This window comes from Phoxinus phoxinus, assembly GCF_949152265.1.
Source record: "Phoxinus phoxinus genome assembly, chromosome: 14".
In the NCBI taxonomy this organism is placed as follows: Eukaryota; Metazoa; Chordata; class Actinopteri; order Cypriniformes; family Leuciscidae; genus Phoxinus; species Phoxinus phoxinus.
This window is the reverse complement of record NC_136889.1, coordinates 9,669,245-9,696,011: the sequence shown is the minus strand read 5'-3', so window position 1 is coordinate 9,696,011 and position 26,767 is coordinate 9,669,245. Positions and strand designations below refer to the sequence as shown.

Here is a 26,767-nt window from a genome sequence, read left to right as displayed (position 1 = left end):
AAAGATTAAGCTGAATAATACATTGTGAGCACAGGACAGGAGTTACGGAAAACTGACGTATGACTCAGCAGAAATAAGGCACTAACTGTGTCAGTAAGGGTTGAAAACTATGGATTAAGGAATGTCATTTTTGGAATAGATCTTGTGAAGCTTGTTAAAAAAAACCCAAAGTAAAAGCCAAAGAATCAGAAATGGAGAAGTGGAGCTTTTCAATATATAAGTGTTTAAGATAAGTGTCATTTTCTGTTTCTGAATCAGTTATATGCAGTCCATCAAATCTTTCTCCAAATGTATTTATTAAAATGTGAAAGTGTGTAAATATTAAATATAGGTCTATATTTTAGTAACTAACCTCTTCTATTATAGAACCTCTAATAATCTACAAAAATATTTCAGAGAATAAGTTCACATGAATAAATAAACACACACCTGTGCCTTTCTAGCATGGTGGGGACTTATTGACCTATATTGTTTTTATACCTTTATATCTTCTAACCCACCCAAACCATTCCTCACGCAAACCTTTTTGCAGTTTTAGGTTGTAATTAAGACATGTCTGGTAAGTTTATTAATGTGTTCGCTGGCTGCTCCCCATAATGTAAATGATTTCAGGTTTTACTATCTTTGTGGGGATGCATTACTATTCCCTACAGTCCATTTAAACTGGGGTTTTATGTTCATAATGCTGCTGTCTAATGTTTTATACAGGAAAATGGCATAAGATTTATGTCTGGAGATCTAGACAGGACGTTATTACTACATTTAACCATGTCAGCTTGTGAGAATGAAGTTGAACTATAAGGCTTTGGTTCAGGTTTAATATTAGGATTTGGGCTGGAATCAAGTTAAAAGAATCTAATTGATCTGACAAAATGCTTTTAGTCCAAGATAAAGTCTTTTTTGGTGTTGTTGCTGTGTTACACAGCAAATGTGCCAAAAATTGCACTGCTCCATTACTGGCCTGCAGTAAAAACTGCCTCATACATTTAAAAAAAAAAACCACTGCAAATGATTGTATAGCATTTTGTACACAACGAAAATGCATTTGAGATAAAAGCTGAGCCTTACAAATTCCAGAACACTGACTGAGCCCACGCATTCTCTTGTCTGACACATGCTTCAACACCTGCATGTCCACATTGAGAACAAATATATACTGTACACCTGCTCATCACTGCACAGCAGAATGTGTGTGACAAAAAGAGTGTCCACTGTATGTCACTCACCCTGCTGTAAGTGTATCTTTTCATCTGAGACATGCTGCTCCTGCGTCGCTGTTGACAACGGTTCCTTGCCTTGCATCAGCAACCAGCGCAGTCTATTCAATCCCCCAACCCACTGTCTCCCTATCTCTCTGTCTGCCTTTCTATCTCCACCTAACTCTCATCACTCAAACCTTTGTCCATACGACGAGTGTCTGAGAGGGTTTGGTTCAGCTCCAGCAGAGGCACAGACTGAACCCCAGAGAGGACACAGGAGAGACACCAGTGGAGGTCCTGCTGGATGTCTGAGCTCAGATGAACCAGCTAGCATGTGAATTGTCAGAATGATCCCAGCATTAAATTGAGTTAGAATGTGAGGTGTGTGTGTGTAAGTCTGGCTGACTGATCTGTGCTGCTAGGTGAGTGTGTGAGAGCAGTGCAACTGCGCTATGTCTGTGCTGCCTTCTGCAGGAGAGCAAAAGAGACAGAACTGGGTCCTAAAGCCCTCCAACACCGAATAATGATCAAACTTACATATTTAATGTGTAAATGTACTCTTTGAGTGATTTAAAAACAGAGAACCCATTCCCCCGGTCTTCTGCCTGTTACATACTTTACAATAAGGCCTAATAACAGAGGATGACCAAAGTTATTATTTATAGTGTATGATTTACAGTGTAGTGTTATTATTGATAACTAAAAATAAATCTGAAATAAATAATAAAGCTAAATATTTTTTTTTTAAAGACAAAATGACAAACTAAAATTAAAATGCTAATTCAAAATATTATAAAACACTATAATAATATATAAATGATACTAAAATAACACTGGTGCAGCTATTTAAAAAGTGTTGTAAAATGCAAACTAAAAAGAACAGTGTCAACATTCTCCTGCTTTTTATTTTATTCTAGGACTCTTATTTCGATATTCTTCTGTCTTACTGTGTCTGATTTTCATTTCCTGTGTGTAGTTTCTGTAGTACCTTGTTTCTATAGTTACCCTTGGGCTTGTCAGTCTCTATGGTTACTCATCATCACACACACCTGTTCCTCATTATCTTGTAACTCAGTATATTTATACCCTTTGTGTTTCAGTCTGTAGTTGTCGGTTGTTGTTTTTATACCTCAATGTAAAGCTGATACGTCTCCTGTGTTGCCTATGTCATCTTGTTTGGATTATTGCCATCGGCTCCTGATTTAGATTACCTTTGTGTAAAGCGTTCATTGAAAAAAGACTGCTTGCTAAATATCCTCACATCTCCTTGTCCCTGCTACACCCGTGACAGAATGACTAATAATCAACCATTAGTATCTACAGTAGCAGCAAAATACCTCCTCCCCCTTACTCAGGATGATTGTTCCCTCGAGGACCAGTGAGGTTTTGGACCTTGCTCATCAGACTCACTACCATGACAGTGCTTTGATTTCCTTTTTATTATGCTAGACTCAATGACCAGGTAAAGGGATGGTTCACCCAAAAATTAAAATTATGTCATTAATTACTCACCCTCATGTCGTTCCAAACTCGTAAGATATTCGTTCATCTTTGGAACTCAAATAAAGATCTTTTTAATGAATCTGAGAATTTCCGGTCCCTCTATTGACAACCTATGGAGCTACCACTTCTAAGCCCCAATCATGAAAGTAATCCATGTGACTCCAGTGGCTTAACCCCAATTCCATGAAGCGACACGATTGCTTTGTTTGTGCAAAAAATAATAATTTACCACCTTATTTACAAAATATTTATCTCCAACCCGCATTTACGCAACGTCTGCTCTCACGTCAACACAACACGCATGCGTCGTAGTGCTCTCATGATATTTTGTAAATAAAGTGGTAAAAAAATGTGCACACCCGCTTCATAAAAAAAATTCGGTTAAACCACTGGAGTCACATGGATTACTTTTCTGATGTCTTAACTACCTTTCTGAGCCTTGAAAGTGGAAATTGCGTCGGCTGTCAATAGAGGGATCTATAGAGATCTTCATTTGTGTTCCGAAGATGAGCGAACGTCTTACGGGTTTGGAACGACATGAGGGTGAGTAATTAATGACAGAATTTTCATTATTGAGTGAACTAACTAACCCTTAAAAATCAAGATTCCTTTTTCCATTTATGATCCTCGAGGGAGATTCATTGATTTTGTTGAGCTGGTGCTCTCAACGAATGGTTCCTCCTTCACTGTGGGTGAGGAAGAGGAGGACTCAGCCACTTGCTCGACTGGGACCCAGCCAGAGTCTCCAGCCATCATGGCCGCCACGCCAGAGTCTCCAGCCATCATGGCCGCCACGTCAGAGTCTCGTCACGACGTGGGCGGCTGGGCGCCACGACAGACTAAATAATTTAAACTTAAATAAATATTTATTTCAGTTTATTTATTTGGTAAAGTAACAATGTAAAACCTAGGATAATGTACTTCATTCATGCAAAATAAGCTCCTTCAGGGTGATACAAGAGTCCTGATTACTCTATTGGGATTTATTTTGTGATAATGACTAGCTGACGGTACATTATCCTCTACATATTAATCACTGGATTACTAAAGGTCATGTACGACTTTGTACGGAGGTGATCACTGGCTTTAACGGCACTCTTTTCTACTATGGTTCCCTACTATTGAATCCATTCACACACAACTGTTCACACACTTAGCAAATAAGACTGTTTAAGGCAGCAGGTCTCTTTAAGACCGGCTCTCTATTCAGCCTCTCTGTTCCTCTCCAGCCCTATTCAAATGTGACGCAGGCAGCATCCGATATAAAGCCAAACACAGAAGAGTGAGTTCAGTCAGGAGAGGTGTGCACAACCTCAGCAGACTGACAAACAACACACAAACACACACTGACAGGATTAATGCTCTTTATAAACGACAACTGCACTGAATCCCTGTGAGCTTATTTCTGTATTACACATTCTGCACAGAAAGCAAATGCTGATGTTTGCAACATGTTATACAGTTAGAAGGGACAGGTGCACAGCTGAAAACATTGTGCTCACAAAAACCAGTAAGCAATTGTTAGTCAATCTGAGCAGACATGCAAACAATGCATAAATCACACAATGAGAGCTTCTCTTCTCTGACCACTCTATGAAACAGTGCCTCTCATCTGTATCAGTGGCAGACAGTGCTCTATCAGGCTATAGGAATTGAGTGCAACAGTCGAGTTCCGGAAGTAAAAACTCGTAAAAACTATTCGTTTCTCCATAGGGAAATTGATTTATAACAAAAACTTAACTACATTTAAAGACAGGGCTACTGTGAGTCAGTCAATAGTATATGCTTTTGTTAAATTGCACATTATTTCAACTTGTTTAAAAAAAAAATTGTTTAACGGTGAAATTCCTGGTGAAAAACTACATTACCCATGATGTTGTATAGAAAAATTCCACAAATCAGAGAGTCGTGGGGAACAAATCGCAGTAAAAATGCTGCATACTCTCATGAATCACCGCAAATTACATACTCAAGTTAATGAGGTAATGTTCAAATATATTCTTTCTAAATATATATATGATCAAAAATTGAGTAAATTGTGAGTAATTGAAATTTCCTTTTTGGGTGAACAATCCCTTTATTTATCCCTTAACAATGGTGTGAGACTGTAACATATTTTATTGTAAGAATGTGTCTGATAAGAACATAAATGTCATCTAATAACACGACTGTACATGGTATTATTATAATGTGTATGGAGATACTTTGATGATTAATAAATAAATAAAATCTTATTATAATGATAAAGTTAAAACTAATTGTTGTAATTATACAATTGTGTATGTATAATATATATATATATATATATATATATAGAGAGAGAGAGAGAGAGAGAGAGAGAGAGAGAGAGAGAGAGAGAGAGAGAGAGAGAGAGAGAGAGAGAGAGAGAGAGAGAGAGGGGGGGGGGCTACTTAAATGAAGGTAGGTAAAATTGCATTCTCTGAATATATACTTAATGACTTTGGAGCATAAATAAAAGAAGAATGAAACTATTGTATAAAATAAGTATGAAAGCAGTGTGATTGTGTACACTTGCTTATTTTCTGTGCTGTGCAGGGATGATAAACTGATCAATAAACCGTCTGTTCCCTCCCCCATGAATAAACAAATAAATATTACAGAATGCTACCATCTTAATTGCAATTAACGTAAAAGCTGTAGCAGTGAATAGTAGCCTAACAACGGTAAATTGAATGGTATATTGAATGCATCGCCAACAGCCCATCAATTCCTCCATCGATCAGCCACCGCCTATTTATATCTACTACAGCCGCTACATCCCTCAACTGAGAATGATTAGTAGTTACAATCGCAAAAACAGATGGAGGATGTGTGGCCATTAAACGGTTCTTTCATGTTTTTTATTTCAAATCGTGCATTTGAACTCACCGTGATGTTTTTTGTGCTGTTCTTACTAAGCGTGTTGTGTCTATTCCCGTACAATGTGGATGTGACAGCTACTTCCTGAGGAGCGCTACGTCACACACGGAGGGAGCGGAGAGCCACTGCTTCGAATGGGAGTTCTGGCACTTACCTCGACAAAAGGTACAAAATAGGGTCTGAAGCTCATTCAAATGGTCTAAAATCCATTCTAATGACATTCGCTTTTATTTTTAATAGTGAAAGAAGTTGCTTGGACATGAGGACATTTGTAAATACAGTTTAAAATCCCGATTAAATAGACAAATATAAAAGGCAACTGGGTGATAACAGGGTTTCAATTTATTAAATTTGCCCTATATTACGTTAATATTGATTTGTTGTTAATTTAGCCTAAATAAATTTGGGAGTAAAGCTAGTTGTTGATATCCTGTATGGGTAACAGGGTTGAATGAGCCTTGGACTTGATTCATTTTTATGTTGGATCATTTATCAGACGTGGGATTTGTGCCTAATGCTTAAATTAGATAAATAATGGGATGCCCATGTGCACTGTATTCTTGTTTATAATTTTTATAATTAAACAGATTCTGCTGTTTTGTGAATCTTTTATTTCAAAATTGTGCTTAGTTGAAATCAAATTAAACATTTTACGCAATTTTTTTTCCACCAACGAGATCTTGACCGATATGAATACAACTTTTATTTTTGTCTTCTTTTCTTATTTTAGCATGAAGTGAAACCACGAGTCCTGCTGTGTGTGTATTTAAACACCATGAAATTGATCAACCTGGCAGGAAGTGATGGCCACACAAACTCCTCCTTTTTAAACCCCATGCTGTCATACAGCTTATGAGCATCAGTTTGGACCATAGAGGTGAAAAGCACCACCCTCTTCACATCATGTCTGGCAACATATTCCGGGGCTGTTTTACAAAGAGCTTTTGCAAGGCCACGACCCCGAAACTCCCTTTTTACAGAGATCCTTTTCAGTTCCCAAGCACCTGTCTCCTCCACACAGGGCAAAATGCCCACAGCCCCGACAATAGACCCTTTTAGTTCTGCCACCCAAAAGCAGCTCCTTTTGCCAGTCTGCATGTAGGAGTTCCTGATGTCCAACAGATCCTCACTGAGCCCAAGCAGAATACCCGGCTCAAAAATATACTACTGCCATCCGACCAGCAAGCATAACCCTACAGACACCCATAATGCAGGTCAGAAATCACATGATCTTTGCAACTTTAGACCACTGATGTTGCTCACAGAGCTAATCAAACCTGAGTAAAAATCAGGTCAGGATGATAAATTCTACTGAAAATAAATAGCTGTTCTATGCATTACTGACATTTCAAATAAAACGTTAAAACAGTACATTTCAAAAAGTTTTTATTGATTTATGTTGTTATAACAAATTACATTTGGTCTCATTGGAACAAATCACTTTCTCCAGATGAATGTTGCATTGCATGTGTAGAGTCATTTAATCATTCAGTCATGACAGTCACAGTTTTTCCATTCTTTCATAAATGAAAAATACAAAACAGTAAAAAGGTCACCTATATAGGTCATTGATAATATTGGAGAGATGATTATGTTATTTTGTTAATAAGCATAAACTATTAATACAGATATGTAATCGTCACATTCTCGCTGCCATTGTAATCGACATCAATGCTACGGACGTGGAAATGTGACATCATTAGCATTGCACGCAGCTTCTGTTGAACAGCATCTGCCAGTTTCAAGGCATTTACATCTCATGCCTCTCATTGACCAAATACATATACTTAAATTTATAGAAAACTGCACTGTTTTCTTTTTTCATAGAAGAGAACAGGCTATGTACAGTATAAATAAATTGAAATGATCTTAAGCAACACAAGCTATCTCAAGGACTCGAGTAGCTACACATCCGAATGTTCAAATATTCATTCTCATTCATTGACACAGGTACATTAATGATGCTTAGACAATATCTGGACACTGCATTTTGCTTCTAATCAGTTTTTTTTTTTAAAGAAAATCAGATTTTTAAAACAGTAATTTGACCTCATATAAGAAATAGATTTTTTTCCCCTATATGAACAGTTTCTTATAAAAGAAGAGTTCCCTTTTTAATGATTAAGAAATAGAAAAATGATGATTGCGGTGTGCTTCTTTAGTGGTCTGACTCTGAACCAGTGTTAAAAAGCATGTTCATCATCAATAACATGCTGGTCTTAGTGAAATTGCGGATCTCAGTCTCAGTTGTGATGGTGTTTTATGATGAGTTGGTACTCAATCAATGTGAAATTAGTCAGCTTGGCAATCACATCTGGAGCATTAAATTCACTGACCTTCTGGTAGCCCATGTGCTCATAGAGCTTCTGTGCATCTATCTGGACCACCGAGGTGTGAAGCATCACTCCGAGATAACGTCGTTCACGAGCGAAGTCTGCAACCATACGGCACAGCGCTTTGGCAATGCCTTGTCCACGGTGACTCTTTTTAACCGACATCCGCTTCAGTTCCAGGAAGTTCCCATCTTTCTCCGCAGGTAAACACGCTACTGTACCCACAACACGACCTTGGATCTCAGCCACCCAGAAGCAGGCGTTAGGTGGATCGAGGTAGGTCTGCTGAATGTGGCTGAGATCTAGATCAAGGCAAGTCTGAATGTACTTGGTGAACATGTAACTTACAGCCTGACGGCCTGCGGCCAAAAGCAGAGTGACTGCTAGTACAGGCAAAAGGATGGACTTTGAGCTGGTCAGTAAAGCGCAAAACACACATCCCAGAATCATCTGCGCTAGGGGCTGTTTGAGAACGTGCATGCAGGAAGGTGGGATGTGCTCACTCATACCAACAGTAAAAACCTCCTTTACTTCTTCATGATCTTCTTCTCGGTAGCGACGAAACTGCACCTCAGCCATGACCTTCAAATCAAGCATGAAGCCAGAAATAATAACACAGAAAGATTAAGACTGTGTATATAAAATCATATAACACCTGTCTTAATATAATATTGTATTGTTATCTAGATATCGATAATTGATAAATGATTCAATACTTTTTTTCATTAAAAAAAAGTTATAAAAAAACAGCATCTCACTTTTCCAGCATTAAGTGTTTGTATTTGTATCAAAATCATAAGACACAGCATTATATAGTGGCACAGATACTTACAAATTACTGGATCACAAGTATGCCTCGATCCTGATAAGATGAGATTTCCAGGTTATTGACCTTTCCTCGATGACTGTCGGCAGCCAGCGAAGAAATATATAAGGCATTTGTGTGTTTACGGAAGTGTTCAGAGAGATTTACAATGTCAATGGCAATGAATATTAACTGTAACATGCTAAACGAAACTGACGTTCTTTCTTGATTTTCGTATTTTTTATACAAATAATATAGACATACCTGTGCTGTAAATGACCCGACAGAAATTAATGCTTTACTTTGTTCTAACGGTTCTACTTCTCTTTGGATGGCAACTTGAGAGGGAGCAGCACTACCGCCATCTACTGGAGAGAAGGAATTATAAGGACGATGCATTTTTGGAGGCAGTGGAAGGGTAATTAAAGGGACAGTTTACCCAAAAAAATACTCACGTTCAATTAAGTTGTTCCATACCTGTATTAATTTCTTTCTTCTGCTGAAGACAAAAGAAGATATTTTGAAGAATGAATGACAGTAACCAAACGATGGTTTACACTGACTTTCACAGTATTTATTCATTGGGGTCCAACAACTGTTTAGTAGCCTAACGTTACCTTACTTTTCACTTTGTGGGTGGTGAACTATCCCTGTAATTACTCTTCCACTAATTAATTACTGTCCTTTAGGTTTTAATTAAAAGTCCAATTAAATAAATGTGGGGTTTTTTTCGAGCCATGTGTTCAGTCAGTGTGATATAACACATCTTGGTTCGTTTTTTGGCTCAAACCCCGATTTTGTAGGCGTGTCAAATATAAAACACCTTATCCATTTTTTAAATCAGTCACACATTAACTAGATGGAAGTGTCGAAAGTCTGCAGTCTCTGATAATATGAACACTAGCGCTATTTACTGGACACAAAGAAAATATGGGAGATATGTGATAGATACAATTTTTTTTAAATTGGTCTCAAATTTAAATTCTTACAAAAAAGTAAATTTCTATATTTCAAATGATACTTTATAATGGTAAAAAACGCATCTCAAGCAAAGACCTGTTAGTGTTTATTGCTGTTATGTTTGACATTTAAACGTTTCTGTTATGGTGAAGTTTTTGTGGTTACCATTGTGCTGAGGATACTTCATGAATATACACAATTGATTCAATAAGCAACGATAATACCAATGTCAGCTACACATTATATATCATTACTTCATTAAATATACATGCTAAATAGGTGTGCTATGATGTGGATTTTAACTGAAATAAATAAGATGAATTAGTTGCAGGATTTTAAGTAATCAACTCAAAGATTTGTTACTTGTTAATGTTACAAATTAAGTTCCTCTAACTCAATATAATTTGTTGGTTGAACATGATTTCTTTCAAAGTTGTGATAACTGATTGCAAACTGTTGTGTTGATTTTTTTTAGCCAACATATAGTACAATAATAAGAAAATATAATAGTAACACACAACATCACTTTACATCTCAAATAATATCAAAAGCCAAAGAATAAAAATGGGTCTCAGATTAGATTAAATAATACATAAATAATAACAAAGATCATCTAATATATAAAGTCATTCCACAATGTGAGGGCAGTAACAGTATCGATTAGTTTTACTTTTAGCTCACTATTGTTATGTTTAAATGATTGTCAAACTCTTTGATACACACACATATATTAATACTTATACAGTATATATTATATACGTATACATACATGCATACCTATATTTGTGTGTGTGTACACACATACTATATAAACAATAATGGTAACACTTTACAATAAGGTTCATTAGTTAACATTAGTTAACTACATTAGTTAACGTTAACTAATAATGAACTGCACTTATACAGCATTTATTCATCTTTGTTAATGTTAATTTCGACATTTACTAATACTTTATTGAAATCTTGTTAACATGAGTTAATGCACTGTGAACTAACATGAACAAACAATGAACAGCTTTATTCATATTAACTAACATTAACAAAGATTCATAAATACTGTAACAAATGTATTGTTCATGTTAGTTAATACATTAAATAATGTTTAATAAATGAACCTTATTGTAAAGTGTTACCACAATAATATATGAATATATAAAACATATTGAAATATTATCCGGAAAAATATGCCCTTTGTGTTAACAGCTAAACTTTTTACACAATATTACAACTTAAGATAAATATTTTTTGAAATACTTTTTTGAAAACAATATGTGGCTTTTAATTTTTATAGTTAAAAATATAATTAGCTAAATACATTTGTCCCCCAAGAACCCAGTTTGAAAGCCCCTGATCTAACTCAAACACAGTAGATGGAAACAAAGCTGTAGAAAAGACAAACATCAACAATCTTTCCCTTCATATCATTTAGTTAAATACTGTGATGAACATGATACAGAGTCTCACTCAAAAGCTTCTGCAGCATTGGCATTTGGACTACAAAGCTGCTCAGTTACCCTGTGCTAGGCTGCCACTGCCACTGAGGAATTCCTCCACACACAGCGGGGTATTGTTGCCAGCTCACATCAGACAAAAAAAATCTCTTTAAACAATACTACAAAAACCATGTCTTCCAGGAAGATTGTGTTACATTTGTCCCAACAGCATATACAGTACAAGTCTATAAACAAAAAAAACAACAGTGTCTGTCAAGTTTTTGGTTTCTGGCACTGAAAACAATTGTTCTTTGTTTTGCTTCGTTTTCATTCGATTCATTCTTTCTACCCCAGATTGATATCTCCAGCAAACAGGGTAATAAGCAGAATTATAGTGAATCCGGTGAGCAGCCCAGCATTTTGGATCAGGAAGAACACAACCCTTCCTCGATAGCCTTTGGTATGTGCTGCCATGATACTGTTCATCTCTGGGAACTGGAAAAACAACACTGTGATTAGACTTTCTGGAATACTTGATTCTGAACATTTGTTTGTTTATTTTCATGTCTCTTGTATCACACCAGACTTGCTCACTCTTGGCACCATCTTGGATTTCAGTTATTGTCAGTAGTGAAAATTATCTCAGAGGACTTTAAGTATAAGCTAAGTTATAAGGCTAATCGGGTATTTGTATGTTATGGTAGTACTTAAGCTAACTAAAACTGACATTTAATGGTCATTATAAAATAGTTCAAACAAAATATCAATGTGATTTTGTAGGAATTGACCCTTCGCAGGGAGCTTGATTGACAGGTGATCTGACCAATCATACTTCGCCATCCGCCATTTCGTCCGACAAAGCAGTCAGGAGAGTTAGTAGATTAACATGGGAGGATTTGAACTTGAATGTGAACCTGAGTGTACTGACGCCTTTCCGCGGTTAAAACAACGTTCATTCATGTTTATTTAATGCTATAAATTAACTAGAAGGAAGAGATGATCGGTTCTTTGCGATCGGTCAATTGCAATCAGGCACTAAAGAGAGTTCCTATTAAAAGTTCTTTGAGTTTGCTCCTAATGGACACCCGATTTCAAAGGGCTGCTTCCAGGGCTGCTTCCGAAATCGCATACTTCCCTACTATATAGTAAGCGAAAAGCAGTATGTGACAAAAGAAGCATGTCTGAATTCACAAAGTACCCGGATGACCTACTTCTGGCGAGATTCTGAAGTGTGCATTTGATGAACACTTTACTATCGCATGAGGTCACGGGAGAGGATTTGTGAATGGCAGTGAAGCAGTGTAAGTGACATTAAGTGTAGGTCACATGATAATGACAACATGACTAATGTAGTACTATAAAGAACACATGTTATACACATGTATACTATAAAGAACATACTTTGTTTTAGCGGTTGTGAAATAATCAAGTATTCAAAATAAGTAGGCTACCTACTATACTGTTGAGAGTATACGATTTCAGACGCAGCCAAGCTGTTTTGTATATTGTAGTTGTGGGTAAGATTATAAAATGATTTCAATTCAACTCAATATTTCATGGCCATGTTTTATGCTGAGTTTTAATAAGTGGGATGATGTACAGTCAGGCAGTTATTATTTGTAACATTTTCCACAGTTAGAAGTAAGATGTTTCACCATGTCTGCAAGGGAGATGTAGAGGAACATTCCTCCAGCAATAGCAAAGATAGCATTTGGAGCAAAACTTCTGCCCAGCAGGATCCCTAATGTAAGACCCAGATAACAGCTCATCGATGACAGCAAGTTAAAACACAGAGCCTGACCAACACTCATGCCCGAGTTCAACAGAATCACAAAATCACCTACAGAGAAACAGGAAGAAAATTATAAGAGAGACTTAATAATTCAATTTGAATTGATCTTTTGATGATAGGTCTTTTGTGTTTTACCCAGCTCATGAGGAAACTCTTCACAGAAGATGGCGATCGAGGTGCTAAAGCCGGTGAGTAGAGAGACTGTGAAGGACGCTCCGATGGCCAGACCGTCTATAAAGTTGTGTACGGCGTCACTGACAGTGATCATCCACGCCACGGTCTTTATATTAGACATTCCATCGCCTTTAAACCAGCGACAAACTAGCAAAGCGCAAGCATTCTGAACAAATGTAACACAAAATAGACTTTGTTAGAGGCCATTCACACAAAATACGTTCTTAGAAGCCATTCACGCAGAACGTGTTTTGCAACTTTTTATCTAACAATTCTGACTTTTGTTTTCACAAAATAGCAAGTTTATTATCTAAACTTGGAATTGCATTTTGGAACGCTGCAAAATACGCAAAAGCTGCTTTTTCATGGCCGCATTTGGCCAGTGCTGGTTTTTTCATTCCACTGTCCTCACTTTTTAAAAGCAAAAACTATGTGAGCATCTGTAAATCAATAATCTTTATAGTCTAATATTTATTGTAGGCCTTTAGCACATTATCTGGAGAATCTGGGAAACATCTCTAAGTCCAAACAAGGACATACTAGTGTAGCGATAATGATTTATAATTGTACATGTTTATTTTTGTTTAACCCTCATGTTGTGTTCCAGTCATTTTGACCTGCAGAGGATTTTCTTTTTCCTGAAAATGCTAGTTAATGTTATCGCATTGGACTAAAAAAAATTACCGACCAAAAAATAAATACAAAACCTGAAATGAAAAGCTAACAAAAGATCGAATCCAATATTGGGTGATAATATAGCAGATCACAGTACAAGTTAATTATGCATGTTATAATTAATGTATGAATTTTGTGTTACCTGTTCAACAGCTGGACTCTCACACGGATTGTTGGACTTTTCATTAATAGAGTTCATTTCAAGATTATTGTCGTTTGTAATGATGTCACCGCTGATGTTGCTTATGATGAGGTCATTGCTGAAGGTGGAGATGGTGACATCAGATGACTGCAGAGGAGGGAAATGACTGTGTCCGAGCTGCAGGGGAGGTGAACCATTGGGTTAGGCCAGAAACCAGCCCAATCTGTTCCAGTGAACAACTCCCAAACACGTCTAAGCTCTTACCTCTGTATCTGCTTTCAATACTATCTTTAAAACTCGTTCAGTGAAGAACAAAATGTAAAATCCGCCAAAAATACCAACTACGTCGAGCACATAGTTATCATCTCTGGGATCCAAGCCAAGGGCCTGGCAGAAAATTAGGACAACATGCATGAAGATTATGAGTAATTGTTTTATGACTGTTTTTGTACGCTTTGTAAGCCATTTTTATGGGTCATATATCGTCTAACAATCTCACTGTAATTCATTCTTACCTCTGGGATAAGTTGCAGTACAGCATTTGAAAACAGTGTCCCAATGGCCAGTCCAATGAAGTACGTCAACACTTTTGGAAAATATGTTTTTTTAGTCAAAGGCACCAGAAATAAACCCATCAGAGCTGCCAAGTTTATCACGGTCACAGCCAGGAACCCATAACCCCAAACTACAGGGAGGAAGAAAAAGAGTTGAGGAATGAATTTACACATATTAAGGCATACTGAAAATATTTTCATCAGGTCAATTCAAGAAGTGAGAAAAAACAATTGATAGACTTAGTTTATGATGTAACTTGTTCTACTTTACTGCATCCCAATACGGAAATTTAATGGGAAGTGAATTATTTCTCTATTGGTAAAATACTATATTTTGTACAATCTATTAGTGAGGACATCATTACCATATGAAATAGGATCAGATAAATGATATTTTTCCCTGGATGTGAAGTTCCTTTAACAAAATAAAGTCTGATTCACATTGAGAGAATCAATCAACAATGTGATGATGGGTCATGGAAATCATACTTCCTCTCTAAAATAATATGTGCATGTGATGTGATCAGATGTATGTGATTAGAATATTAATTTTAACCATCATGATTCATAAACATAAAAGTTAAAATCCAAGATTACACAAAAGTGTGTAATACATAGTTTCAAACCACAGACAAGAAAACGTATTGTACTATAAATACACTTTAATCCCACAATAAACATTACAAAATCAATCTGGAACTCCCAACTGATGTTATCAGACTATTTACTTATATTGCATATTTCCTCATTGCTCAAAATATATTTCCCAGGCTCCATACAATCTGTTTGCCACTGTGACTAAACTGAAGGGGTTTGTGGTAATCAGACTCACCTTTATGATCAGGTAAAGAAGTAGATTCATTAAGGTTTGAGGGGAAGGTGTAAGGACAGGCAGGGAGCAGGACCTGATTGAGAATAGCTGGACACATCATCTCCAGATCATTGAGACTGACCACAGAAGCATTACCCAATCCAAAGACAGACAACAGCTCTGACAAAGATGAGCACTACCAAGAAGAGAGCAAAAGGACATAAGACAGAACAGGTCTCATTCGAAGTAGCTCATATAGCAACACCAGATAAACAAGTATAAAGTCTGATAAGCAACGTTTAGTAAATGATTTGGTGACAATTCCATATCTGAAAATCATTAAAAACAATCATGGAGTTTCAGCTCATTTATTAAGGGTTTTCAACCTCTAAACAAGGAACCCCTACTTTCATTAAGAAAATTATTATAATAATTGTAATAGTGTATATATAAAAACTAACAAATAAATGTTTTATTTAAATAAATAAATAAATAACATAACATAAAATAAGGCTTTAGATAATTCATTATCCCAAAGTTGAACATTATACATAGGCCATAGCCTATCTCTATTTGCGTATGTTCTTCTTTTCATAGTCATACTCTTTAATCCATTGAAATAGATGCTATATTTTGCAACATTCTAATAAATATATTTTTATGTTTTTATTCTGATTTTCAGTTTTCAAAGCCACACACACACACAAAAAGTAAAAAAATAAATTAAATAAAAACAGACAGACCCTTCGTGTTTGAAACAAAACACAGTCAGATCAACATGCAGAGTAGGCTAACAAAAATAGAGAGGGGATAATGAAACAAAACAAAAACTGAAACATATTTTTTCCTTTGACTCAGCATGCAACTGATAACATGTTCCCACATTTTAGTCCCGCCAAGCAGAAATGAGAAGCCTTTTACTCTTCTTCAACAAACTCAAAATAATTTTACAAATATTTTTTTTCTACAACAAACCCGACCAGCCTAATGCTGTCAGATACTAAATCACAATGGAAGCAGAAGGTGACAACTAAACACGTTTTGATTCATCTAAAATATTCTATTTACTCCTTTTCACTTGTGTTGCTTGTTCTTGTAGAAAAAGTGTTGTATGGCAAAAATTGCGCTTGTCTTGTTATATTATAATGGGGGGGAAACGTAGCAGAAACAGTGAAATGAAGAGGTAATAAATGTCTGAGATGGGACATTCTCACCTCTGTGTTCTTCAGCGGATTGGTGTCAGCATCGACAGATGCCGCGCGGCGGCTGGTAATGAGGTGAAGAAAGTTCTCCAGGTTCCCCGTGGACAGCGAGTTTTCTTCACTGTAGAAGCGCAAAACATTTCGAAGAAAACTCTCCTCCATATTTCTATCCTTTCGATATGAATGATATTACCGAGAGCAAGTTTAATGCAGTCGACGGTCAAGACGGAGGGAAACCAGACAAGAGCTAATAACAGAAGCAACAGGTTAATAAATGAGAACCCAAATTCTTTCATTTCCTTTTCAGAAATGATTTGCAATCTCGTGGACGTGGGAGTCACAAATATTTCTTCAGCTTTACTTATCAGAGGTAATCAGTGATAGTGGAATACACATCTGACGCGCATTCCTCGACAGAGCTCTTCTGCACCGACCGAGGGTCAAAGAAAAGCAACTGCTGCCCAAACACTGCTTCTACCAGCCTGCGAGCAGCCCTCACTCGCTCCCTGTGTCAATGAAGTCTTTGTTTACCATTTTCCAGATTCTCTAGCAACGTGTTCAGGTCTGCAATGTCATGGTAGAAGGAAGTAACAGTTTCATTGAAAAGAATCCCAATATTTGCACACATTTCTCAATAAAGCCTATTTTACTGATCAACCATGACTTTGTGTTTAAAAAAATAGTCACATTAAGTAAAAAATAAAAATGTAGACACACACTTTATATTATTGCAACCCATTTATTTCAATTGAACTATGCACTTTGTTTTTATATAGTTAGAAACAATATGACATTAAAGGGTTAGTTCACCCAAAAATGAAAATTCTGTCAGTAATTACTCACCCATGTTGTTCCAACCCCGTAAAACTTTCATTCATCTTCGGAACACAAATTAAGATATTTTTGATTAAATCTGCTGTCTCACTCCTCCATAGGCTTCTATTGTAATTGAAACTTGCCGGCCCAGAAAGTTAGTAAAGACAATGTTTAAAATAGTCCAAGTGACTACAGTGGCTCAACCACAAGTTTATCAAGCGACGAGAATACTTTTTGTGCGCAAAAATTGTCTTCATTCAACTATTAATTTTCTTCTGTGTGGGCCTCTGAGTGAGTTCACGTAGTGTAACAGCGCAGCGCTTCAGAGTTGTACGTCAGAACGTAGGCTCACTATTGGCCAGCATCTGCACTGTTACACTACGTGAACTCGCTCAGAGGCCCACACAGAATAATTTTTTCATTTTTGGGCGAACTAACCTTTTAAAAGTAAAAAAAGAAACACTTTACAATAAGGTTCCATCAGTTAATATTAGTTAACAATGAGCAATACATTTGTTATAGTATTTATTAATCCTTTTAAAAATGAGTTAATAAAAATAACTATTCAGTTTGTCATGTAAGCTCAAATCAATGAAATAATATTAACAGATAGAACTTTTGATTTTAATAATGTAAATGTTGAAATTAACATTAACTACAATTAAAAATGCAGGTAACTAATGTTAACAAATAGAACCTAGTTGTAAATTGTTACCAACAAATTTAAGTAGTAATTAACAGGGCCATCCTGAGTAGAGAACAAAGCCAAGCCCGCAATATTTTTTATGAATTTAATTTGTATAGAAGATTGTAAAGAAGCTGCCAGTCAAACTAGATGCATCATACAATCAGTAGACATCTCTGAGAGACGTGATATGAAGATTTGCAGTGATTTCTTCGGCAGTGGTGGGTCTCCATGCTCCAAAAGTAACTGAGGAGTTTTTAGACAGCATCAGGAAGCCATTGACATTAAAGTCACCAGGAATGTCATCAACATCCAGCCAAACATACACAGCAGGAAAGGAGCAGTACAAAGTCACGACAAAGTTCTGCATAATTCCAGCATCCTTTACAGTAAACTGCAATACAAAAACACATACACACAAAAAAGAAACTCAGTCATTTGAGGGACTTGTTTCCTAAGAAAAAGCACCTGATGTCATTTACATTCAGTAACGCCTCTGTTTGTGAAGAAACTCATTTTAGCAATGTGACAAATGAGTGAATTAGCTGAAGTGAGTGCATTAGTAAACGGTGTGTGTTGAGAATGTGTCTCTCTCACCGTGATGTTGGGTTGCTGCAAACCTTCTGCGTGTCGTGGAGAGCTGAGGAAGATGTGATTGTGAGGGCTGATCATTTGACCTTCAGGGCTACTGAGATGAAAGGTGACGATGCAGGAGCGCCGTGTGCAGTTCCCACATTGCGTCAGGAGAGCAGATATAGGTTTCTGAAACACAAGGGTGCTCCCTCCTGCTTTTATTGTAGCCACATTAGACTCGAAAGAACACACAGCATCAAAGCTGCTCCAGTTGTATAATTCCACCTGTGTAAACGTAAACATACAGTACATAGAACATGACAAATATATGAATCAAAATTCATAAGTTTAATTTTAGTAAACAAAAATAAAAGCATGTTTACGCTATAGCACTAGTAAGCCTTTTAGTACTAGATGTGGTTTGCCCAAAACAAAGAACTAAAAACATGCGATTTTAGAAATATTAATTATTTACTATTATACTTTCTTAAAACTCAAGGATAAAGTATAGGGTTTTTCACACTTGAAATAGTTAACCCTGGGTCATTCCAAACCCTTGGTAAATAAATATAATCCTGGGTTTTCTTGTTTTACGTTTCACACAGCTCATAATTAACAATCATGAGGTTAACAATTAATTAACAGATTAATCCTGGTTAAATATAAACCAAGGTTTCACTCATTCCTACATTCCTAAACCCTTGGTAAACGTTCTTATTCATTGACATCTTGTCAATATCATTGACTGGATTAATTCTGCATGCAATATGTTTACATAAGGGCTGTAGTATTGCGCATCCTCATATTATATATTGATGACTGTACAATCAAGATTTTCCTGAATGGACTTTCTGGTCTGTTCCTCACTCCAGTTGACACGTTTTCCATCACCACTTAACAAATACTCCCTTCAAACGCTGAATCTACGGTTTATACATCACACTGTGTTTTTATGACTGTCCAAAGCATGTGAATATGAGGCACGCAATTGGGTATCGGTTACGAAGCACTGAGACGAACATTCTAAAGCTGCGGTCACGCTAGACTTTTAGCACACGAAATTTACACGGACACTGTAACAGTCGGGAAATGATGTCACGCTCATGTCACACTGAATTCAACATAACAAATAGTAATACATTCAAAATGTAAAAATATACAATCTACTCTTAATTCAAACAAGAGGTCACACGTCTTCACGTAATGCTAATTCGCAGGTCAGAGTTCACCAAACTTGAACTTAGAAATACAGAAAAATGCTAAACTTTTCACACGAGCTTGCGTTTCTGATCTGACGCATTCACATGCGTATAAATGGAAGTCAATGGAAATAAAAGTGTAGTGCGAACACCCTTTAACACTGGCTCATTTACAAAAAAAGCAGTGCTAACTCTGGTTTCATAAGACCGGGTAAAAAGTGGAGCTAACCCAGCTTCGATATTACAAGTATATATATATAAAAAAAGGTGTTACTAAGCACTGTCCTCCTACCTTGGCTTTGACATTGTGCTGCTCAGAGTGACTGTCAGAGACGGCATACATCAGCAGGTCTCCCTTATCCTCAACCCCCATTGACAGTATAGGAGAATAAAAATCTGTAGCCCAGTAGTGCAGCATTTTCCATTTACCACCAAACTCTGAATGTGCGAGAGATTTCCCAGTCAAGAAGCATACTTTAACTTTGTGTACGCTCACATTAACAAATAAATTACCATTAAAATGACGTTTAATAAACAAGAAGGCTTTCCTCTACATAGTGACGAACAGCAATAGTCGTTATTCATTATTCATTTACCTACAGAGGACCAGGACGGCCCCTGCCAGATATCATTGAGCTGCCAGTAAAGAGTGCCCATTGTATGACCTTTGCCCTCGACGATGTCACTGCGGCTGCGGCGGTAGAATTCTGTTTGGATCTTCACACACTGTGCCTGCATTACCTGTTGAATCCAAAGAGATTGATATCAGGCACATGTCCAAAAAAATACATTTGACATATACTGTACACTACCGTTCAAATGTTTGGGGTCTGTAAGATGTTTTTTTGAAAAAAGTCTCTCACCAAGGCTGCATTTATTTAATCAAAAATGCAGTGAAACAGTAATATTGTGAAATGTTATTACAATTTAAAAGTGTTCTATTTTATTGTATTTTAAAATGTCATTTATTGCTGAGATGGAACAACTTGTAGTGCATTTACAGAATGTTCACCTGAGTGATGTAAATAGTGTCTCTGTATTTCTGCACTGGGTCTGTGCTGTTGGGGAGAATGTAATGTAGTTCCGCTTGCTTTAGCATCTGCTGGTTTCCATCTTCATGATGCTGCCGATGAGATGAGAAATTGCTGCTGAAATCCCAGTCTGAAGACACTGAAACCTAGTTGGAGGGGAGAAGTTGAGAAATAAGAGGGCTTATAAAATGTTAATTCCCTTGTTAAAAATTAAGTGTGCTTAATTGTATTGAATGTGCACGTCTAGTGTACTTCAAATCTTAAAATTACATTAAAAAAATAAAGTAGAAAAACTGTACTCGCAGATAAAATATTAATGAAATAAAGGGCCATTTAAGTGTACTTAAGAGTAAATTTGCCTGACTATGTTTCTTAACACACTCAAGTACACTTTTAAAAAGTGCACTTTGTAATAATGTCAAATTATTAATATATATAGAAATATATATTATAGAAAGTTAATATATTTTAAATGTACTACATTGCAACTTCAATTCAAATGTGTGATTACATATATATTTAAATACAAGACACAAGTTTATATAGAAATTACATTAATGTATAATAACCATATTTCAAAGATAATATAATTATATATAAAAGGTAATTGTAAGTAATTACATATAAAGATGTACTTACATCCTACTTAACTGGGGGGAAAACACTATAAAGTTCAGCTACTGGCATTTTATATAAATGTAAGCTATAATATATTTTCATTTAACTCCAATTAACATGCAATTGTCTGAAAACATTATATTCAGTTTGCACTTAAAGTATATAATTTCCATAAGTATTCTTTTTTTAAACTATTCTAAAGTGTAATTCTTTTTCACAAAGGTTTCAATGAAAGATTACGAAGGCCATTTTTTTACTGCACTTATGAATAATGTGCTCTGATGAATTGTTGAAATTGGCTCAACCAATGGCATGCGTTTGGGGTGGGACTATTGTTTGTCCAAACAATTGAAGGTCCAAACAATTCCAAACTACAAATTTTGAACATCCCAGAAAGCAGGTAGACTTGTATTTAGTGTAGTACCTTGCTAAGCGTGGACAATGAAGGCCAGGACTGGAAGCCATACTCCGAGGCAAAGCGTGTGCGAGGGAAAGCAGTCCAGTCCCAGCAATCCTTGTAATAGCTATAATAGTGAGTGTCTCCATAGTGGGGGTCATAGGGGTCCTGAGCCACCCAGCCTTCCTTCTCAGACTCAACCCCATTGGTTGGGCTGGACACTAGAAAAGGACGAGTGCTGTCCTCCTGAATTAAAGCACATCATCCATTGATAAGACGTAAGATAGTACTTTGATGCAAGTCCGTGTGCATGTATCTCAGTCTCACCTGCAGCACAATGTCTCTGATGTTCTCAACATACAGTTTGACATAGTCTTTCACGTACAGTGGGCGCTCAGCAACAGTTATGTTGAACCAGTCAGTTGCTATGGCAGCTTCATTCTCATTGTTCCCACTCCAGATGACCACAGAGGGGTGAGATTTCAACCGTCGCACCTGAACAACAAAAAAATGTCCATAAAAGTACATACAATGACTGGTAGGTCAGTGAGATAAGGCTAATTTTCTCAAGATCTTTAATTCAATCAAGGAATACAAAAAAATGCCATTTATACATACAATGACTTCTATGATAAACCTCTTCTATGGTGAGCATTAAGAATTTCTTCAACGATGAGCTTCTTTTAAACTTCTGAACTAAATTTTGATATATTTTTGAAGGGAATAACAATCAAACTGTCATGCTATCATAATGAATAAATATTTCTATTTACCTTTAATTTATTTCAGTCATTTTATATATACATTTTTATATACAGTCATTTTAGTACTTAAAAGTATTACGTTAAAAGGTATTTTATTTCAGTTACTTGACAAGGCAACAAAGTTTTTTAACTTATTTTGATTTATTTATATAATAAATAAATGTTCATATTTTAAATATTATTAAACAATTTTGAATCATTTTAGTTTTAGTTAACAAGACCCTCATGACTATGTCAAGACTTTTTGAAAATCCAAGGTTGTAAAATGTCATGTGGTGTGACACACCAGAAACGGCATGATATTTATGAAGTAATAATTCATATTTGTAATAAAAAAAACTTTTTTTTAAAGAAAGATTGAGTTGTGTACACTCAAATGTATTCAAGATGTAAGGAAAATAAATTGTATTATGATATTTTAGAATCAATCCATTTGAACTTTTCTTAAAAAATGTTAAAAGAAATTAAAGTTTATCCAAACACTCTCATAGGGCATTGCTCATTGGCCCTTTTATTTGTCATTTATTTGAGGTGAACCGATTTTATGAGAGTACTGTGAATGCAAACCTGCTGCGTGACCTCCTCCCTCACTGTCTGTATAAAATCCTTCTCTGTAGGGTACAGCGCACAGGCAAACATGAAGTCCTGCCAAATCTGACATAAGGGCAAACAAATAACCAAATCAATTGCATTTAAATCATGTCGCAGGTGGAGGATTTCTAATGACAAGCTTACCATGATTCCATACATATCACACAGGCTGTAGAAGATGCCTTGCTCATAAACTCCACCACCCCAGACTCTTAAAGCATTCATATTCGCCTTCTGTGCAGACTGGAGCAGGATTGTGATCCTGAAATGCCAATCCAGAAACATGACAAGACGGTTAAAGTTTGAAAGTGATTTAACATTAAATAGAATTCATCTGGTCACTGATGAACCGGTTTGTTTTAGTGTAGTTAGGCTGTTAATCTTCTCACATGTCAGTGGTAACCTGGTCCTGAAATGCATGTACAGGAATCCAGTTTGAGCCTTTCAGGAAAATTGGTTTCCCATTAATCCGGAAGTAGAAGCTAAGGCCTGGGGAGGAGGGTATGGGCTCCTGGATCAACTCCACTGTGCGGAAAGCAACCTGAAACAGAGCAGAACGAAAGAGTGAAATTATGCAGACTGAAGCAAGACTTAGAAAATAAGAAGAACAGTGAAAGATGTTACCTTTCGCTGTGCATTAAATGTCTCTCCACCCTCCAAGTTCATATCCATCTTCAGGTCATAGAGAGGCTGCTCTCCATGTCCAAATGGCCACCACAAACTGACACTCTTGAAGTGAACACATTATTTATCATCATCATATATACTGTATATATAGGGTGATACTACCTCTGAAATGAGGAATAAGGGATGATGAGACACATGATGGTCATCATCAAGCAAACTAGAACTGATTTTACCTGGTTGACCTGGAAGACGAAGGACTTTCTACTCTGCCCAGGTGTAAGAGACAGTTGAAATTCCTCTGAGTGTAATAACGGTATGGACAGAAGGACAAGACCCTTAGATGCAACAACAACATCGAGGAACAATTCCACGTCAACATTCCAGCTTGAATGTGCAGAGTCTGGATACAGGAAAGACAGAAAGACATTTGGAGAAGAATATGGGGGAAAAGAGGGAATTTTCTTTCTATGTTGATTTGTTTTGCTATTAAATTAATGTCTAAAACCCTATATATGTACCATATTTTGGAACTGTGGTAAAACTTAGAACCCTTAAAGTGTTGAAGATTTCCAGATGAACTCCCTTCCAGATGCCCAGAGTGGGGAAAGATGGACCCCAGTCCCAGCTAAATGAGCTTTGAGCCTCAAAACACCAAAAGACCAAAAACTTAAATCACAATCAGGAAATCGATAACAAAAAAGTTATTACAAATCTCACATTTCAGATGTGATGTTATAACTGTCATCGCGGCAAAAACTATATGTCCATATAACTGACCGGCATCAAACAGCACAGTTCAGGAAGCAGTCGTTAGAACGATGGTAAGAACTCAACAAAAGTTTGTGTGTATAATGTGTGAATAGTGCGAAGAATACATTTTAACCACTGGTTCTTCAATTACTCCATGTAATGTTTTTTCTTTGTGGTGAAAAAAATGATTCCTTGACATTGCTATAAACTCTTCCCGGCCTTATAAGTGTTTGATTTTGTTTGAGGACGAGCCAAACTATCCAGCAGGTAGCATTTTGCAAATGCATTACATGGTACGTACTGTATCTGCGTTACGGAAATAATGGCAGGACAACAAACGAACCGTTTGAGGCAAGCGTTTTCTGTTGGAGAGATTAACTCCCTTTGTAGTGGAATTTGTGCTTTGCAGATAGTTTACATGCACAAAACAGCTAAATTACACACTAAAAGAAGAATATAAAAAAAAGTATAATAGGTCTCCTTGAATCACGGAACTTTAACAACCACAACAAAAAAGAATCATGGCCTACTCAAATTATTCTTTTGTGTTTGGGAATGTACATGGTTCTTACCTTTCGGATAAAGTTAACATGACACTCTCCTTTCTGTACAGGGGGAGGACAATCAGGTGGTACCCTGTATTCAGTGTGGGCATTACTCTTCTGCGATGCATATGTCACAGCTGACATAATCCACACTTGAAGAATATTCTCTTTATCCTTGAGCAATCCAGTAACTTCAAAATCCTGAAAACAAAATATGATTTTTTATAATAAAGCCTTTTTTAAGGTGAAGCATTATTATGATTATTGTTCTAGAGTCTATAAACACACATACAAAGAACAATTGTAAAAACTTGTCCTTGCAAACAAAATAGTTAGTTATTCATTTACATATCTGCGAAACATGTTGTCGGTCTTTCCGATGGTGACTCCATTGAGTGAAATGGTAGAGATTGTGTCGACTCCTTCAAACACCAGGACGGCTTTCTCTTTCTCTCTGTAAAGAGAATATAGTATTTGATCTGTGGTCTTGTCTAAATATATAACTATAATTATAGTGTTCTTGTCAGTCTAGCTCTAGGTGTACATGGTAAAAATCAGAGGGCAGGTTTAGTTGAACCTGGAGGTTTGACTTGCCTAACATGAGTAGGTACTGAGAATGAAGTAGTGTAAGTCCAATTGTCAAGTGAAATCCATCTGTAGGCCAGGTCATTAAACCTATAATATGGATCCTGTTGACACAGAATTAAGTTTTTATGAACATTAATTTCACAGTGTTTGGAATCGTAATATTGACTTTGAATGAAACAATAATGTGGCTGTCTGAATGTACCGAGATGAATCCCTGACGCTGCAGAGCAGTATGAACACATCCGGGTACCTCGGCACTGAGAGAAACAGATGAGTTTGAGTTTAGCAGCTGCCATTTCCCGTTCAGAGAGATGGTATCAACTCCCAGACTGTGACTTTTCACTTCAGACGCAAACACGCTGTCAAGAAAAAGGGCCTCTAAAAGGTAAAAGCACGCAAAAGACAAGACCGCATGATTCATGTCTATTGATCATGACAAAATTTACACTACCACAGTCATCTCTATATTACGTTGTTAAACCACGGGACGTAAAGTCATAAACACACCACCCTCTGCTGCACTTCCCGGTTTGAACTCAAAAGCACAAGGACGATCAGCTGCTCTCTCACGTGAAAGCCAAAACATCCGGTAGCGTTTAAAGGGATAGTTCACCCAAAAATGAACATTCTGTCATTAATTACTCACCCTCATGTCGTTTCAAACCCACATTCGTTCATCATCGGAACCCAAATGAACGCTTCAAAAAGTAGAGATCGTAAAATGAATGCATATGACTTGAGTGGTTTAGTCCAAATTTTCTGAAGACACACAATCGCTTTCTATGATGAACAGATTGAATCTAGGCTTTTATTCACATTTAAACATTGATCAGCAAACATAAACAGAAGCTCAACCAAACATGCTTGATCCACGAGAACAAACCTCCTTGGTTCTTGCAGAATGTGCTGCGTACGAGAACGAATCTCATTGGTTCTCGCACACCAAGCGAACATGCTTGAGCTTCCCTTTACCACAACTGGGGCCTATATCATGAAGCTGGTTTAGGTGGATAGCCAGGTATGTTTCAGTTTAGTTTGTGCCAACCCTGGGTTTTAGGCATCATGAAAGTGGCTCAGCTTTTAGCAGTGTTCATCATCATCAAAGTGGTAGTTGCATAGC

At 36.7% G+C, this 26,767-nt stretch overlaps 4 protein-coding genes and 1 long non-coding RNA gene across 18 annotated transcripts in view; 1 reads left to right on the top strand and 4 right to left on the bottom strand.

Moving 5' to 3' along the window:
* The window catches only part of dctn1b (dynactin 1b), a 32,220-nt gene extending 26,502 nt beyond the window's left edge, over window positions 1–5,718 (bottom strand). For 2 of the 3 annotated variants that reach the window (XM_079634271.1, XM_079634272.1), the window contains exon 1: window positions 1,227–1,390. In XM_079634271.1, coding sequence (XP_079490397.1) covers window positions 1,227–1,259 — 33 coding nt within the window. In that variant the 5' untranslated portion in view covers window positions 1,260–1,390. Of the gene's footprint in view, window positions 1–1,226; window positions 1,391–5,591 lie in introns of those variants that run through there. The other variant, XM_079634273.1, reaches the window with a different exon arrangement.
* On the top strand, window positions 4,572–6,449 carry LOC307009988. Its single transcript, XR_013800138.1, has 3 exons — window positions 4,572–4,684; window positions 5,660–5,747; window positions 6,313–6,449. It is a non-coding gene; the product is annotated as an uncharacterized lncRNA (long non-coding RNA).
* A 502-nt stretch (window positions 6,450–6,951) lies between these two features.
* Window positions 6,952–9,587, bottom strand: LOC307009986 (putative N-acetyltransferase camello). Of its 8 annotated transcripts, none has more exons than XM_079634277.1 (5): window positions 9,343–9,527; window positions 9,176–9,216; window positions 8,985–9,088; window positions 8,748–8,820; window positions 6,952–8,497 (listed from the first exon to the last, which is right to left on the bottom strand). In XM_079634277.1, the coding sequence occupies exon 5, from the start codon at window positions 8,492–8,494 to the stop codon at window positions 7,826–7,828; it is 669 nt and encodes a 222-aa protein (XP_079490403.1). In that variant the 5' UTR covers window positions 8,495–8,497; window positions 8,748–8,820; window positions 8,985–9,088; window positions 9,176–9,216; window positions 9,343–9,527; the 3' UTR covers window positions 6,952–7,825. The 8 variants fall into 8 exon arrangements, with proteins under 8 accessions (XP_079490403.1, XP_079490405.1, XP_079490404.1 ...); XM_079634279.1 differs by having other exon boundaries at window positions 9,176–9,219; window positions 9,343–9,511; XM_079634278.1 differs by having other exon boundaries at window positions 8,985–9,085; window positions 9,176–9,219; window positions 9,343–9,506.
* A 1,495-nt stretch (window positions 9,588–11,082) lies between these two features.
* On the bottom strand, window positions 11,083–17,028 carry slc39a8 (solute carrier family 39 member 8). Its single transcript, XM_079634542.1, has 8 exons — window positions 16,476–17,028; window positions 15,283–15,457; window positions 14,412–14,581; window positions 14,161–14,283; window positions 13,897–14,073; window positions 13,041–13,245; window positions 12,769–12,953; window positions 11,083–11,608 (listed from the first exon to the last, which is right to left on the bottom strand). Exons 1-8 carry the CDS (start codon window positions 16,623–16,625, stop codon window positions 11,459–11,461), a joined length of 1,335 nt encoding a protein of 444 aa, XP_079490668.1. The 5' UTR covers window positions 16,626–17,028; the 3' UTR covers window positions 11,083–11,458.
* Window positions 17,029–17,185: 157 nt separating this feature from the next.
* Window positions 17,186–26,261, bottom strand: manba (mannosidase, beta A, lysosomal). 5 transcript variants are annotated; one of them, XM_079634541.1, is made up of 18 exons: window positions 26,155–26,261; window positions 25,850–25,904; window positions 25,654–25,748; window positions 25,408–25,513; window positions 25,087–25,260; window positions 24,283–24,406; window positions 23,998–24,164; window positions 23,762–23,866; window positions 23,527–23,678; window positions 23,282–23,399; window positions 23,114–23,200; window positions 22,110–22,277; window positions 21,810–22,028; window positions 20,749–20,913; window positions 20,333–20,477; window positions 20,029–20,174; window positions 18,562–18,822; window positions 17,186–18,358 (listed from the first exon to the last, which is right to left on the bottom strand). In XM_079634541.1, exons 4-18 carry the CDS (start codon window positions 25,420–25,422, stop codon window positions 18,128–18,130), a joined length of 2,277 nt encoding a protein of 758 aa, XP_079490667.1. In that variant the 5' UTR covers window positions 25,423–25,513; window positions 25,654–25,748; window positions 25,850–25,904; window positions 26,155–26,261; the 3' UTR covers window positions 17,186–18,127. The 5 variants fall into 5 exon arrangements, with proteins under 5 accessions (XP_079490667.1, XP_079490665.1, XP_079490666.1 ...); XM_079634539.1 differs by having other exon boundaries at window positions 25,850–26,025; window positions 26,119–26,241; XM_079634540.1 differs by having other exon boundaries at window positions 25,850–26,006; window positions 26,099–26,219.
* Between the last annotated feature and the right edge of the window lie 506 nt (window positions 26,262–26,767).